The sequence below is a fragment of the Telmatherina bonti genome, assembly GCF_933228915.1.
Source record: "Telmatherina bonti genome assembly, chromosome: 22".
Taxonomy (NCBI): domain Eukaryota; kingdom Metazoa; phylum Chordata; class Actinopteri; order Atheriniformes; family Telmatherinidae; genus Telmatherina; species Telmatherina bonti.
Window position 1 is genome coordinate 15,936,390 of NC_136631.1, and position 17,164 is coordinate 15,953,553.

General features: G+C 35.9%; 3 protein-coding genes across 7 annotated transcripts; 2 read left to right on the forward strand and 1 right to left on the reverse strand.

Annotated features, from left to right (window-relative positions):
* Window positions 1–371: 371 nt before the first annotated feature.
* LOC306772976 (asialoglycoprotein receptor 1-like) lies at window positions 372–2,507 on the forward strand. Its single transcript, XM_079262648.1, has 6 exons — window positions 372–477; window positions 1,000–1,095; window positions 1,412–1,678; window positions 1,773–1,939; window positions 2,071–2,207; window positions 2,291–2,507. Exons 1-6 carry the CDS (start codon window positions 408–410, stop codon window positions 2,442–2,444), a joined length of 891 nt encoding a protein of 296 aa, XP_079118774.1. The 5' UTR covers window positions 372–407; the 3' UTR covers window positions 2,445–2,507.
* A 2,063-nt stretch (window positions 2,508–4,570) lies between these two features.
* On the forward strand, window positions 4,571–7,722 carry LOC306773037 (uncharacterized protein). The gene is made up of 6 exons (XM_079262732.1): window positions 4,571–4,742; window positions 4,965–5,072; window positions 5,541–5,801; window positions 5,891–6,054; window positions 6,165–6,295; window positions 7,205–7,722. Exons 1-6 carry the CDS (start codon window positions 4,613–4,615, stop codon window positions 7,356–7,358), a joined length of 948 nt encoding a protein of 315 aa, XP_079118858.1. The 5' UTR covers window positions 4,571–4,612; the 3' UTR covers window positions 7,359–7,722.
* A 4,937-nt stretch (window positions 7,723–12,659) lies between these two features.
* On the reverse strand, window positions 12,660–17,135 carry ttc8 (tetratricopeptide repeat domain 8; the record flags this gene model as incomplete). Of its 5 annotated transcripts, XM_079262484.1 has the most annotated exons (15): window positions 12,660–12,776; window positions 12,858–12,941; window positions 13,773–13,895; window positions 14,013–14,187; window positions 14,287–14,426; window positions 14,532–14,642; window positions 14,741–14,828; window positions 14,912–14,997; window positions 15,087–15,131; window positions 15,215–15,304; window positions 15,967–16,126; window positions 16,254–16,317; window positions 16,414–16,534; window positions 16,693–16,716; window positions 17,021–17,134. In XM_079262484.1, 15 exons carry the CDS (start codon window positions 17,132–17,134, stop codon window positions 12,660–12,662), a joined length of 1,542 nt encoding a protein of 513 aa, XP_079118610.1. The 5 variants fall into 5 exon arrangements, with proteins under 5 accessions (XP_079118610.1, XP_079118609.1, XP_079118612.1 ...); XM_079262483.1 differs by lacking the exon at window positions 16,693–16,716 and having other exon boundaries at window positions 17,021–17,135; XM_079262486.1 differs by lacking the exons at window positions 15,215–15,304; window positions 16,693–16,716 and having other exon boundaries at window positions 17,021–17,135.
* Between the last annotated feature and the right edge of the window lie 29 nt (window positions 17,136–17,164).

Genomic DNA, 17,164 nt, shown 5'->3' on the forward strand with positions numbered 1-17,164 from the left:
TATCATATATTTATTTACTCTCCAGTCAGTGGAAACATTTTGGATGACTCTCTAACGTCCACTGAAGTGGTTTATTTACAAAAATACCATACTCATTTATGAATATGCAAGAAAAAGCTTGTAAATATGCATCCACTAAATGGCCACTATGCATGAAAGGGTTAAAGATGACAATAGATAAAATAACTGTAGTCATGCACAGCCCTTCTCAGCTTCTGTAGCATCTTACTCTAAGAAAAGTTCTTAAAAATAGGTCCAAATGTACAATAACATTTTGAGGAAGGATGGTGTTCCATAAGTCACAAACGCTTGTGAAGCTGAAACACCCACGCAGTTTCCTCAGTCCGCCGCCTTAGGGTATTAAAGAGCAGTCAAGCACGAATCAGGGTGCATTACCAGCAACAGTCATGGAGAGTTTAAAGACCTGGACAAATGACAAGGAAGTTGGACACCTCCGCTATAAAATCTTTGGACAGGGTATGATTTTCTTCTACAGGAAAATGTCTTGACATGATCCTTCAATTTTTAATCAATTTCTGATTCGGTGACAACAAATGACATTTCTGTCAGTATTAGGGAGTGATTTGTATAAAAAAACACATTTTAAAAATAACCTTAATGTACAACTAAATCTTAATTGAAGTTAACTGTTAAGTCAAACTTTAGCTGTAAATTTCCATATATTGACCACAAACTACACATTTAGGAAATGACTCTTGTGGAATGTGTACCAGGGATCAGGGAATCTGCTTCTTGAGGTCCAGTAACCATCAGATTTTAGATGTTTCTCTGCTTTAACATACCTGATGCCAATAAAAGAAATCTTTAACAGCTTAGTTACGTTCTGCAAAAGCCTTTTAATAAGCCATCTAAAACCTGCAGGACAGCAGACCTCAAGCACCAAGTTTTGTTGATTCCTATAACTTGTCATAGCAAGAGTTGTTGGACAAGAGAACACTTCGTGTACAATAATCCTACTTTTATGTACTATTATTACAGGTGGAAACACTTTTCCAAATTACAAAGTGCTAATTCTGTGTCTGGGATTGCTGAACGCTGCATTATTCATAGCTGCTATTGTACTCGGTGTAAACTGTAAGTAAAAAAGAAAGTTTCATTTCCCTATTATGAGGATTTTGACAAAGGTTAAATTAGGTTAAATAAGAAAATTTTCACTCAAGTGCTTAAAAAGTTAATAGATAGTTCATTTTTTTATTTTTTACAATTATTGCCCAACCAAAGAAACAAGCTGTCATGTATGTGTACAGTAAAGATTGATTTTCATATTCTTCTAAAGTAAGAAAGAACCAGGAGAGTGAACCGTGTGTTTAGCTACAATTTACTGTTCACATTTTGACAGACTTTAACATTCTCTTGTAGACTTTTTAATGATAAGATTTTACCCATTTAGGTACCAAAGTCAAACAGGGTTCCTCTCAGGATTCCCACTCAGCTGCACTGCAGCTCATCAGTGAGCTTGAAGAACTTCGCAGCAACCACAGTGATGTGATCACAGCTGAACAGGAGGCCAAGAGCGCCTTGGACAGAGCAATCAAAAACTATGCACAACTGAAGGAACAAATTGAGCAGCAGAAGATTGTCAATGATGGTTATCAAAAACAGATCGAAGGGCTGAGAGCAGAGAAGCAAAGTCTGCAGTCCAACATATCATCTTTGGGTCAGACAGAGCTCTGTCATATTTTATTGAATTATTTTAACAAATAAATTCACAGCAAAGTGCCTGAAATGACTATAAATCTTGTGTTTCTCAGAGGGAAGTTGTGGAAAATGCCAGTCTGGATGGGTTCCTTTTAATTCATCCTGCTATTTCTTTTCTTACACTGAGTCCAAGACTAACAATAAGAACTGGGAGGACAGCAGAGCCGACTGCATCAGACGTGGATCTGACCTGATTGTGATTGATAGCCAGGAGGAGCAGGTGGGTTGAAAACAAGTAGTGCAAAATAACAGTTAAAAGAAAGCAGAAACATTGTTGTGTATTAAATGTTTATGGACATGACTTGCCAAACTTGCCTGTCTAAATAAAAGTTCTCCTGTGTTCTTGTTCAGAAATTTGTGAGCGGCACAATTGACAATATGAGAGTTGGCCGTGATATCTGGCGACACGGATTCTGGATTGGCCTCAGGGACACAGAGTCAGAAGGGACATGGGTGTGGATTAATAATGTCACAGAGGTGGAAGAAAGGTGGGATCTGCACAATTATTCTTCAGATTATCCATCAGTTACATAACACTGAACAGCTATTTTAAATGCATTCATTTTTTAAGGTATTGGATGGATGGAGAACCAAACGATTGGGGACATCATGGAGAGGATTGTGGGGTTGCAATCTATAGTAATTATAATCCTTGGAAGACTCGCTTCGATGACAACTGTGTTCGAAGTGAAAAAAAGTGGATATGTGAAAAGAGTTTCAACTGATTAAATAAGTACGTCCAAGCAGATGAAAAAAAAAAAAAAAAAAGATGCTGTAAACGTTCAAAATAAAGCATGATGATGTTGATCTACAGTCTAGTGTTGTATGTTATCCTTTTTTAACTGCACTTAATGATAAGCCCTGTTAGATGAGAAGATAAGGCCTCCAGCCTGATGAAGAAATGTCTATAATTGAATAAGAAACTTGCTTTGATGAAAAATGCTAAAGGAAAACTGTGGACACTTGAAATGACACCCAACTAAATAAATAAATACTTCAGCAGCATAAAAACAAAAGATACTTTCAACATTTCTTTCAGCATTTTACACTGAACTGAACGTCTGTCTCTGATGCTTATGTATTTTATTTTTTAATTCAGTGTCAAGGTATTTATATAATCAATAAAATTACATCACTGCCCTGTCTGAAATAGCAGACTACTTGTGAAATACAGCTCCTCCACCATCATGCATCCCATTTGGTTCATATCTTTAATCAGCACTAAACATGTCTGCTGTTATCTTCTCCAATGGATTTATTCTTGGTTTTTCTATCTATCAGACATTCAATTTTCTTTTTTAAAGCAAATCAAAGGGCTCTAAAGATCCTGAAACAATACCAAACATTTTAAGGGTAATAATGTCCAGCCCCACTAAGGGTGTCATCACCAATAAAACAGATTCCGCTTGTCATTAATTATCCTTTAGTGTTACAATTCTACCTCACATCTAGAAGAGGAAGCAAACAGAGATATCATCTGGCAACCTGATGTCCGTCATCTGTTCATGTACCAGATTCAATCAAGGGTCCCTCAAGGTTTCTGTCTCAGCAACATCGTGGCTGAGTGGTTAGAGTAACTATCTCCGTAGCAACCACAGTGATGTGATAAAAGCTGGAAGATGCCAAGAGGGTGTTGTAGAGAGTAATCAGAAATTATATAAAGGAGTAAACTGAGCAACAGTAGACAGTTATCAGAATAGACTGAAGCACTGTTCTCCCTCAAGTCAAAATGCAAAAGAAGATGTAAATGAGCGTCCAAATAAATTATTGTGGAAAGAAATTCTGAGCCGATTCATTTAAAATATAAATAGCCTCTTTTATATGTTTATTTATTTATTTATTGGAGACAAAGGGGGTCGGAATTTAATAAAAGAAAACATTTACCAGCTATCTAGCTGAGTCATTTTTGGGGCTAATGATGAAGCAGCTAGTGGGATGAGGACCATTTTGTGAGCTGATCACAAACTAACATTACATGCATGTTGGGACATTATTAGAAAAAAGTAAAAGTTCCCCAAAACAGGAACTCACTTTGACTCTTTGCAGCTACATGAAACACTTGTGAGCTTTGATTTGCCAAGACGGTTGCTATTTTGCAAGGATCTTGCAATATGCCTAAATGTAGACTTGGTTTGACCTTTTCTTCTTTTAATTTTTAAAATGTAAAAAACAACATTTAACTTATTTCAGGTAATAAAAAGATAAGACCCATTTAAAAGTAGGCCTTTTGAAAATCTGACTTTTGGACCATTGCATGTAGAATTGGTGATAAATTACAATGATCTAAACATTTCTCAAGTTTTTAATTATTTAATCTGTCAGTTTTAGCCCATCTCTATAAGAGAAAGCAAACAGAGAAATCATCTGGTAACCTGATGTCAATCAACTGTTCATGTGCCAAATTCATTAAGGAGTCCTTCAAGGTTTCTGTCTCAGCAACATCATAGATCAGTGGTTAGAGTTACTATCTTCGTAGCAACCACAATGACATGTTTAAAGCTGGAGGATGCCAAGAGAGTGTTGTAGTAATTAAATAAAGGAGTAAAATGATCAGCAGAATACCATCAATGACAGTTAATTAGACATCTTTAGGTCAGACATTGAATGTAGAACTGATGGTAAATGACAAAGATCTCAACTTTTTAATCGGTCTGATTTTAGACTAACTTTTTCTGCATGACTTCTACAGCTCAGCATATTCACATCCTGTATGGTTCTGGCTAAGAACATTAGCTTTACTCAATAGATCACGCGGGGAGTTTCACTTCTCTTTTCCTATTTCTTACGAAAAGCTATTTTAACTGGATTTTCTTCTTTTTTATTTCACATATTTGCTGATGGTCTCAGCTTACTTTCATGCACTCACACATAACCCAATCTCAACTAAACAGCGATGACAGAAAGCGAAGAACCTCAAGGGTTTAACCTTGATGATGGATTTGATTCACTGGTTGGTCAAGAGGATTTTCATGATGAACGTCGTCCTTATCAACAACTAAACCAAAGCTGGCAACGACTAAAAGGTTGGTTATTTTGATTTTCTGACTTCTAAAACATGTCTCATTGAATGTGTTAAATCATGTTTAGGTTATTCTACTATTTGGTTCAATCCTTTTCAATCATCCATTAATGGAGCTTATGGAACAACATGAAGCTCGAGACATGTCATTATTAACTGCACAATATCTGATGGTAGCTTGATGCAGTGATTTATTTTGATTGTGATAAATTGTCTCATTGTCCAGTGTCCATGTTCAATATGCAACCGGAGAGACGTTGCAGACTGGGAGCACTAGCACTGGCACTTTTAGCTGCTCTTCTGCTCATAGTTGACATCAGCCTGGGAGTTCACTGTGAGTTTATGTTCCTATATGAGTTACTTACATGTCACGAGGTGAATTGTTGTTTTCTGTTAGTTCACAGCACTTCTGAGAGCATAGTGATGACCTGAAATATTATGGTCTATTAATATTAAGCAAAAAGATTTAACACAATTTGCAAATTGATAAATTTGATTTATTTGACGAATATAGTTTTGACCAAACATGAAATTTTAATGCAAAGATTTTTTGTTCACAAACAAGACCTCATTAACTAAAAAAAAAAATAAATTTCTGTCATTGTTAATGTTTATAACTTAAAAAGAAAGCTTGGGCTTTAGAGGAGAATAAGAAACCCAAAATTACTTTTAATGTACCAGAAACCACCGAAATGCACAGAAAATCATTTTTGTCAGATCTTATTCTACATTTTAGGGAAGAATCCTGAAGAACAAGAAGAAAGAACACTTTCTTGCGATGACATTATTTCTTTATCTTCAGACAACAACCTCAGAGATACTCACCTCACATTTGATGATGTGAAACGAATCAGGGAAGACCTGACCAAACTCAAGAAGGATTACAAAACCGCTGTGGGAGTCATGAAAGATGCCCAGAAAAAGACCAAAAGTGAGATAAACAGTCAGGAAGAAACCAACTGGGAGTTTGAGCATCAGACAAAAAGAACCGCTGATTACATGGCAGAGATTGAAAAAACAACAAAGGAAGTTGAAAAACTGAGATTACGCCTGCCAATGATTAGTAAGACATGTTTCACAATTACTATGGCTCACAAATGATAAAAGTGTGAGACTATAACTGTTTAACATATTGGTTTCATGTGGCTACAGGTGATGGATGCAAACATTGTCCTGAAGGATGGATCCTCATGAATTTTGCATGCTACTACTTCTCATTTTTGGGCAATAATGAAAAAAGATCTTGGCAAAAAGCCAGAGAATTCTGCCAAATGCAGAGAGGAGATCTTATAATCATAAACAGCAAAGACAAAGAGGTTTGTTGATATTTATTTAAAAAAAACAAAATAAAACTGTTAAGTAGAATTGAACAAATTTTCCTTTATTTGTATTGTACTTATTTTTTTATATATACATTATCTCTTAGAACTCAACTGTAAATTACTTGTTGGATCACCAAGAGCCATCCCAGTATAGAGAAGTCTTCTGGATTGGACTGAGAGATTCTGAGGAGGAGAGGACGTGGAAATGGGTGGATGGAACATTCCTTGTTGAAGGGTAAGAATTTGACATGCTGAGAAAAATATGTAATCAAAGAGTCTAGAGCTGTTCTTGTCGGACCTTTTCATCCATGTTCAACATCTTTTTGTTGTTCCAATATCTGGCAGTAATTGATTTCAACATCAACTTTAAAGATGACTTTTATGGATGCCATGCTTGAAGATTCTTGGTACAATTATTGTGAAAGAAATAATCACAATTTAGTGATTACCATGGTTACTATGCGTTAATTGACTTCCTGAAAGTATACAAGTGTAATATAACATGAGCACTTCTTATTGGTCTTTAAATTTTAATCTGGGCTGTTACAGCAAGCATCCTCAATCCTGGTGCTTAAGGCCCAGTGTGCTGCAGGTTTTCCTGGTGTCCCAGCTGGAACACATTAGACTCTGGCTCAGACAAGCTCTGCATACGTCTGCTAAATACACATTGATTTGAATCAGGTGTGCTGCCGCCGGGACGCTTAGATAACCTGCAGGACACCGGCCCTCAAGGGACCTGGATTGAGGATCCTTGTTGTACAGGGAACCACTGAAACCTGCAGGATTGTAGCCCTTGAGGACCGGAGTTGGTGACTCTTAATCTAAAGTATAATTTCTTATATTAGGCTTTAAAAATTAGACTCAGGTTGCAATGAGACATCTAAACTTGAGTTGTTTTAGGTTCCAAAATTCACTTTTCTACTGTTCTGAGTAGCTGTTAGCCTAGCTTGTTCATTAGAAATTTTCCCAGATTTTCCAGTTAGAGCACTCTGAGAAGTGACTATCGCTGGTAAGACACAAAAACAAGTTATGCATGTTATACAGAACAAAAGAGAGCTTCAAGTTTTTAATATTTTCTTATCCTTCTCTTACTTTAACTGAGGAATCAATCATCACCTGTAAAGTGACCCACTGTTTGTTACAGGTACTGGAAAGATGGAGAGCCAAATGATACCCATGACAATGAGGATTGTGCAACAGTCTCCTCCAGGAGAAACTTCTTCAAGGCTTGGAACGATGACAATTGTGAATCCCTTAATAAATGGATTTGTGAAAAGGCACCAACCTCTTCAAGCTGAGGTCCAACACAACGCACATATCAATATGAATTTTATGAGTTGCTCTGACCTGTACCTCTGCAAGCTGGAAAAACAAATAAGTGATTCTATGATGTAAGAATGATGTTTGATCTGCTATTATATACCCTTTATAGATGTGAAAAAGAAAGTTTAACTTCTAAAGTTTTAGAATTCTGAACATTTTGTGGTCTAAAAAATAAAATAAAAACATTGGTTAAACATGATGAAATTATGCTTCTCCCTAAAAATAATATGGCCGCAAGGTTTGCAAAGCTTTATCTGAACAAACCATAAAGTTTGTGGAACTATGTGCTCAAACATCTCATGCCTACTTTCAAGCACACTAGGAGGCTGTTGACTGAGTTTTTTTGCAGACAAAGGATAAAGGCTCCTTACAGCCATTAGCCATTAGGTTGTATTATTTACTAAAACTGTGAAACCGGCTCATGCAACAGGACAGTGATCTCAAGCAAAGCTGCAAATCTACAAAAGAATGGCTGAAAATGGAAAGAGTCAAGATTTTACAAAACCTCAGTCTGATTAAATGTTTTGGTGGCTCATTAGAGCCCACAAACATCAATCTGTCATAAGGAGACGGGAGTCAGGAATGCAGAATGAAGAGGGTTTTAATCCAGGAAACGATGGAAGGCAGAACTAACACAAAGAACAGATTAACACAAAGAACTAAACTAATACAGGGAAAACTGATCTAACATGGTGAATTTACACAAGAAGTTTAATACAATGATCCAGCAACTGAAAGTCGTATACACACACAAACAGAACTAATGAGACCAGGTGAGTTAATGAACAGGAAGCAAAGCAGGAAACTAGACTTCAAATAACTACAAAAACGACAACTAAGATACAAAACAAGAAAGCAAAACCAAAACCACAAACTACAGAACATAACACAATCAACCAAAGAAACATTGTAAAGAAGAGTGGGTCCAAATGCAAGACTGTAAGCAAGAACAGTCACTCCAAGTTTATGCCACTCAAGCTGTATGAACTAGTACGTATGAATCAAGGAGTGTACTTATTTTTGTGCACTGTTTCTGCATTTTTTTTTTTTTTTAAATCTAAGTTCGATCAAACATTTAAGATAAAAAAATGATACTTTCTTTTTCCCATGAATTGAAAAAGATTCCTCAAAAAACAATGTTATGTAATTACTACAGGCTGCTACCACAATATATTTAATAACCATAATTGTTGCATCTATTTTTCACCTGGATATTTGGGTGCTTTGTGTTTTTGCATCTCATGGTTTAATTTTTACTCTTTTCTATACATTTATATATGATGCTGCTGTAACACTGAAATGTCCCAGCCTTGGATTAATAATATACATCTGATTCTCATATTAATTCATTTTCTTTTATTGATCATCTGTTAATCAGTCTTCATATGATCAACAAGATTTTTGCCTCAAAAGAATTATAACGTTAAATAAAGTTTTATGATAACAGTAATTTTACATGTTTTGTTTTACATTTTACAGTGTAATATGTAAAACAAAACCAGTTGCCGAAGTTTCTGTTTCAGCTTATCTTTGGTCCAAACTAAAACTCAAGTATAAAAAAACTTTAATCACCTTAATTTTTTTTAATGATTAATTTAAAATGTGTAGTTTTATGTTGATAGTACACATGAACATTATCAATCACTGTTTTAATGTTGTATGTATGTTAACATCACTATGAAATACACTATTAAAGAAGAAAATCAGGGTGAGTTTATCTTTATGGTTTATATTTGATCAAGTAAATCCACATATCCAGAAAAATACAAACAAGTACACAAAGTCTTTTACTTTGTGTAGACTTAACTCTAATCTTAACTAAATATAAATGGGTGCCTAATTATATCCCTTACTTTGACCTAAGCCTATCATAAAGAAAAATGTATAGATAAATAAATTTGATATAACCTATTTTTAAAGCTCAGAACCACATTTATCCACCTGCAGCCCTCCTTGTAAATATTTAACAGATGCACAAGGTTTTTGGTTGGTAACATCGCTCACTCATGCAAATACTAGTAGGGCAATGCCCTGACAAACACTCTCTTCTGGACAGGACTGTCAGACTGGTCACATTTTTAGCAGTCAAAGATGGAGGACAGAGAAAATTTAGGTGCCACATATAACAAACTGGTTTCTCAGGAGGATATCACTGCGGATGAAGACCCTCTTTGCTCAAACCAGGAGAATGAGCAAGGTAGGTTACACAGACTGATGAACATGTCAGATTGTAAAACAGTATGTATGACCCATTACCATGACCATGTCCAATTCTTGCTTTGTTTTAACATAAGTGCTTGTTTTTAATTACTTTTTTAAAAAATGTGTGTGTAGCGCAGCAGTTGATCATTACCACTGTAATAGTTAAATAACAGACTAAAGATCTCTATATTAGCCTAATAATAATCTGTTGTTTCTGTTCTTTTGAGGACTAATTTACATCTTTTTGTGTAGTTTCCATGTCCACAGTAAGACCAGAATCCATCTTGAATCACTACAAACTGCTCACAGTGAGCCTGACGGTGCTCGCTGTCATTCTGTTTGCAGTTAATATTGGCCTGGGAATCTATTGTAAGTCGTTGTCAACCCAGAAAAAGCTTGCTATTTTACAATACTGTAAACATTTTAAAGAACAAACAGTACTTTAGTTGATGGAGAGTGTATAAACTGATGTGAGACAAGGAAGAAAGTTTATGTTTATGACTGTTGTGATTATATTGCATCATTAAATTGACCTATTATGTCATTTTAAATGCAAAGCTGATTTCTAAAATGCATTTGTTGTGACAGTTTAAGATTATCCAAGGCTCAGAGTTTTTTACTGACTTGTTGATCTTGCACTATTGTTGGGTTTAAGAAAATAGTTCAGACACAATTGTGGACTAATGACAACCAAGTCTCAACTAACCACACATGATGGTTTGATGTTAGCATGAGGACATTATTTATTGTTCATCCTCACAGCTTTCATTGATGCTGTCTGCATTCACAGCAGGTGGCAGTTTTCAATAAGATTAAACCATTATGCATCACATTGCTCATGCTAAAAGCATCTAAAGTGAGCATGTGAACGTTTGCTGAGCATTTAGCAGCTAAAGTTAGTTTGTCCTCAAGCATTAAGAGAAAGTAGAAAGATCAAGTCTGACAGGAAATCTTTAGAAAGACCAGATGTTAAGTGTGTTTTCTGTTGCGCCATAGAAACTGAATTAAATAAAAAGAAGAAGTAAAAAAAGAGACAAATGTAACTCACAACTTGATATTTTTAACTCTTAATGGATCCTCCAGACATATAACACAGCTAAAGAGTTTAGCTTTGCTCTATAGGTTGACAGTATTGCAGGGGATTTTGGGGCCGACTGCCAACCCATGTTTAGTTCTGTTGCCAATTGTACAGAAGCATTACCCTTACAGATTTTACTTTAGTGTAAAGGGGGCTAATTAGAATTTTTATTAATGTAAAATACACCAGCTGCTATTATTAAAGTAAAGTGATATTCAACCAAAATACTTTTAGCTTTTTGTGATAGGTTTCAGTTTTACACCTCTACAACATTATATTGTCATTTTAGCTAGTTTTATTGCAGGAAAGGCGTATCATTTCAGTGCTTTTGTTAGCTGATGAGAAACAAGAAAATGCAGTAAAGACTTAAAAAACTATATTTCAGATTATTCAGAAAATGTCTGCCCAGGCTTTTGATTTTAAACTGACCATCACCCTTGAGATTCATTAAATTTGTTTGAGTCACTGAGATGTTATTTAACTTTACTTATAATAAAAGAAAAATATGTAGTAAAATCATGGTTTTAAATTTAAATGTGCTAGCTAAATCACTTTTGTACCATAATCTCTACACTGCCTACAGACAACAAGCTTACTAATGATAACATAGTAATGGACATCGGGATGGAGCTAAGGAAAGTGCAGGATTCTTATGACGCTGCTGTCCAAAGCCGTGATGATGCGTTGAAACAACTGGAGAAAGAGACCTCCAAATCAGAGTTTTTAAAGTGGGAGCTGAACCACCAGGTCAGAAGAAACAAAGACTACGAAAAGCAGGCTGACAAAATAGAGATGGAAATTGCAGCGTTACAATCCCACCTGCCGATGATAAGTGAGAGCCATTTTCTTAGGTCATTACACATGTTGCTCCTGTGACCCAGGGAACAACACATCATACTTTCTTTCTCTTTGGCAACAGGAGATGGATGTAGACACTGTTTATCTGGATGGACATGGATGAACTCCATGTGCTACTTCTTCCCGTTTTCTGACACTTTTTCACGCGTAACATGGCAGGATGCCAGACAGTCCTGCAAGAGGCAAGGAGGTGACCTGGCAGTTATAGACAGCAGAGAGAAACACGTAAGAGTCATTTTAGGCAACAAACTGCTATTTCTGGATAAACTATACAGTTCTCATCACAGTTTTGAAAGAAAATATGTTTGTTTGTATTTCCTGTTCTGTCAGATGTCGATAATTAACTTGGTAAATAGCCATTTTGACCACTCAAGACCATCAACTCAGAATGGCTTCTGGATCGGATTGAGAGATGTAGAAGAAGAAGGAACCTGGAAATGGCTGGATGGAACAACACTGACTGAAGGGTAAAGATGAAGATTAGTTCAAGGATGTTTCAGCAGTGCAGACTGTTGTGACTTCTTACTCACATGCTTAAAAGTAACAGCTATCATCCATTCCTGGCATCATCTTTGACACTAGTAAGTTTTTCATGGTTGTAATTACAAGCAAAGGAACAGATTCAAGAAATGTATTTATTTGTTTACAGGTACTGGGAGGAAAGACAGTCAAACCACCCGCACAATGCCGACTGTGTTGCTATGTATCCCAAACTCAACCCCTTTACAGTTTGGAAGGATGTGCCATGCAGTTACTTCCTGAAATGGATTTGTGAAATGAAACCAAGGTCTACAGAATAACGTAATTATTCTCTGAAGAAAAAAAAAACAATTTTGCTGTGGTTCAATTGCTAACTAACTAAAACAGTAGATCACCAATCTATCATAAAAATACCAGGCTTCACATGTTGACAGTCTTTTATCATCAAATGGAAAACAAATTGAATACAAAACCTACTTAGCATTTGCTGAAATACTGGCTCTAAGCATTCAAATACATATAAATTGCTGTAAAATGCTTATTAAATATATTAACTATAATAAAAGAATAATGCCCTTGTGTTGATTTCCAAGTGGGACTAAACTCCCAACCTTTACATTTATAATATTCTGTTCGAATGCCTGTTGGCAGTGGACCCTCACAGCACCGCAAAATGCTCTCGAAGCTGCTTGAGAAGCTGCTGTGTGTCAACGTGCTCAGGAAATGCATCTTCAGCCTTCTGGGCTGCAGCATAGCTGCTCTGAAGGTCACCAATCTGAGCAAGTATAAAAACATCAATTTAGCATACATATCATAATGTCTGCATGTTTGGCTGGATTACTCAGTAATATGTTACCTTTTCGGAGAGAATGGAGAGATTGTAGTGTGGCTCATACATGAGAGGAGCCAGGGTTGCAGCTGTTTGCAGGAAGGCCTTTGACTGGATCAAATACATTGCAATGATTAATTTTTCTGACTGGACTGTATTTTATCAAAAGGCATAGAGAACTATTTATGCTTGGCTGTTCCGCTCTACTTTTCAAAATATTAAATCAGTATAATCTCATCATCCTCACAAAAATACCTAGTACTAACTCTATGTACATAGTATTCAAATATGTAAATCAAATATTGTCAGTGAGAGCAATTATGTACTGTGATGGACACAGAGTTTCAACAAGCAGGCAAAGAAAATGGGGGGACAGATGAAGAAAATGGGTGGGTAGATGGATATTGAATTAATCTGACCAACTTTATCAAGCATCTAACCTTGAAAACTTGTACACCTCAGTAGTCTACTGCTTAGTTGTACTTATTTGTGTTTTTTAAAGCTTGTGTCACCATGACAACAGAGGTTATAGCCAGTTCCTGGCTCACATAAAGCGGATTGAAGTTTTTGGCCTGCAGAAAAACATCTAGTCCACTCAGTAACTGGATTAACAACATCTCAAACATCTTATCATGTCCAGTCACATATCATGATATGAACATTAAGCTATTTATTACAAAGCTCTTTATTCATATAGCATCTTGGATTTATGCTATGCAAGTGTAACCTTAAAATGAGACCTGATGTAGTGGACCACATAATAAATAATATTGTCAGGTGTGCATACAAGACTTACTTTAAACTAAGCTTTAATTTTCATAGCTATAAAGTGTGGTATTTGCAATTTTATGACAATATATATTGTGCATCAAACTATAGTCTAAAAGGAGAATGTTGTGATCCAATATTTCATATTCTAACGTTTCTCTTAAATGTTCTTACCTGTTCAACATGGCCTTTGCGTAACTCCAACACAGCCAGGTTATTGTAGGCCTCAGCATGATCATTATTGAAGGCCAGAGTCAGTTTGAAACACTGATATGCCAGGGACAAGTCCCCTATGCCCTGTGAACACAAAACTTAACCATCATTTGTATGAACCTCATATTATTTAGCTGCTGACTATGTAAAAAACAACCACATAAGTCAGCAGATATCCTGAGACATTTTCTGCTAACTCACCACAGCGACATGTCCTATGTTGTACCAGACATCAGCCTGCTCTTCATCACTGGCTACCAGGGCCAGAGCCCTCTCAAATGAGGACAGAGTCATGTCATACTGCTGGGCATAGAAACAGCACAGACCCAGGTTGTTGTACAACTGGCAATTATACACACCCATCTGGAGCAGTCGTCTGGTAAAAGAAGCAGCATATTGAAAAAGACACAAGATTTCATTATACTGATTGTAAAAATACACTACATCATTATCTAAAGAATAAGGTGTGCCTGACCTATAGAATCGCAGGGCAATTTCAGGCTGATCGGTATAGAAGTGATTGCTGCCTATGCAGGCTATAGCCTCCACATGAGTGTTATCTTGTTTAAGGACATCTTTGTAGTACTCTGTAGCTGAGGAGATGTTGTTCATTTCCTGAAATAAAATCAACACCAGAGACAGTATGTATGGCTACTTATCTTATTTAGGTAGTTAAATCCTGACTGAAGACTGAGAGGGTCCTATGGTAGCACACTGTACCTCATGAATACGAGCGATCCCTGTAAGAAGGGTGACCTCACCAGGGAAGTGATCCAGGCCTTGCTTAAAGAGATTCAGGGCCGTTACTGGTTGATCAAGGCGTTGATAAACCTATAGACAAACACAACATTCTTCCATTTTACAGTTTCAGAGACATTACTGATGATTGTACCCCAACTTGATATATTTTTTAAGTTCTTTGTCACTACCTTTGCAAGATAGAGATATGTGTCTACCACCTCCTGGTGGTTGAGGGCTGATCGAAACTGCTTCTCTGCTTCTCTGTATAAACCCAGCCTGCAGAGATTAAATGAGGTGATGACAGAAGAATTTTGTATAAATAGTGCAGCTTTAATAAAATGCAGATATTTTGCACTGACCTGTAGTAACATTTTCCCAACTGAACCTTCCACCACCAGTCTTTGAACTGTGCATGCTCTGTAGCTTGAGCAGCCAAATCCAAACCCTGTACATGAAATATTTGTATTATATAAAATGAAATTCAATTATTATAATATGGTTTTTATTCATAGTGGAGATGTAGGCAACACTTACATTTTTTACATCATTTTCGTGATGAAAAATGTACTCGAACAGAGTCTGTGAAGAGAAATGCTGATCGCTTGTCACGTATAGACACATTTATTTTGGTAAATTGTGAGAAAGAAAAGATTTGGTCTTACCCTGGATAAACAGGGCTTTTGGGAATACTTGGCCAGATTTAGTCTTGATAAATTTATAAATGGTCCATCTGGATTAGTTAACATTGAAGCCTGAATAAAAAAAAAAAGTAAATGGTTAAAATCATGTTCATTTTTAATCCATTTAGTGCTCAACAATAAATCAATTCTTGTTCTCAAAAGTAGGAAGTGGAAATTTCAAAATAAATAGATGCAAGACAATGATCTCTTAAAGTATCTGGGCAAACAAATAGATCTATCTATTGAGATATAATATATCAATAATATATTGATATATAATATAATATAATATAATATAATATAATATAATACAATATAATATAGTATATTTTATTTTATTTTGGGGGGAAAAAAGCTTTACGAGTAGAAAATCTGCAAAAGCTCAAGAACACTTAAGAAATCATTAGAGACAAAAATCTTATATTTTTTAATATACTTGAACGAAAGAATAATTAAATTTAAAAACGATATATATATATATATATATATATATATATATATATATATATATATATATATATATATACATACATATATATACATATATATATACATATATATTTATACATATATATATACATATATATTTATATGCATATTTGCATGAGTCTAGAAAAGACAACATTGATTGTAATATGAACAATTCATAATAGACTAAAAAAATGTGTTTGGTTTGTTTAAAAAAAAAAAACCAAAACAAAACAAAACTGTATATTTTTCTTTGAAATACTCACTGTTGCCAAACGAATAAGTCTACCCGATGCACTTGAGACAGGGCGAGCGGTGCTTGCAGTACGAGGGGTTTTGATAGCCTGTTCCATCGTCCCAGGACGTCCGGACTGTGTGCTAGGTCTCACAAATCCTGTGATAGGACGCCCTGATTGTGTCATTGGCCTATAAAAAGAGAAAAAAGAAGAAAAATGGGACTGGACCTTCACAGAAATTATATGCAATAGTTTATATGCTAGTTCGAAACTTCATTGATAAGTCTTCATCCTCCAGGCCTCAAAAGATAAGATACCTGACAGCTGGAGTGGGACCTCCGCCCTGACTTGTCCCAGGGAGTCTAAGTGATGTTCCAGGTCCTGGAAGAGAGATCAGTTTAATATACTTAAAAATACTCACAATGTAAATTTGAATTAAAAAGACATGGCGACAATGTAAAAAGAGTTAAAACCTACTTGCAACTTGTGCAATTGAACTTTCATCCAGCATCATTTCAGCAATCCCTTCCTGGTCAACATCAACTTCATCAATGTACACCATTTCTGTAAGGGCACGGGTTTTCAAGTTCCATGCAGCCTACAACACAGTGTTTTACTCATAAAAAAAAATGTTTTTTTTTGGGTTTTTTTTTACAGCTAAAGCCGTGTAGATCTAATGTTCAATGCCTACTGTGTGATTAAGTACAGACATTAGAAATGAAAGAAGTGGCGGGAATAAAGTTAAGACATGGTTACCTCTGAGATATGCAAGGACGAGTCCTTTAGACAGAATGCAATGAGTTATTAAGGAAAGAATAAAGTGAATAAGAAATGAGGATAAATAAAATGCAAGGAATAAATTAATACAACACATGCAAACGAGGACAGATGTGAAAGGAAGCATATTGTGCAATGGGAACAATAGAGAAATAAATAAGTACACGCAAATGCAACATTAGCAAGTTGCAACATGCAACTAATCGGGATTATAGCAGACCAGCTTGTAAAGCTGCTCTGCGTTAGCAAACAAGTGGGATTTCCAGGTTAGCATGTTGGGCTAGCATTGCTAACTGTGCCACAGTACCTGGTCGAAGGGATTGTCGTGTAATATTTTGGTACAAATATCTGAACATTGTTGAAGTTTCCGCCTCCTGAAGTAGCTCCAAGCCAGAAATAATGGGTCCATCGCGATCTCCATGTTTTGTGACAAGCAGGGCAAAGAAAAAAT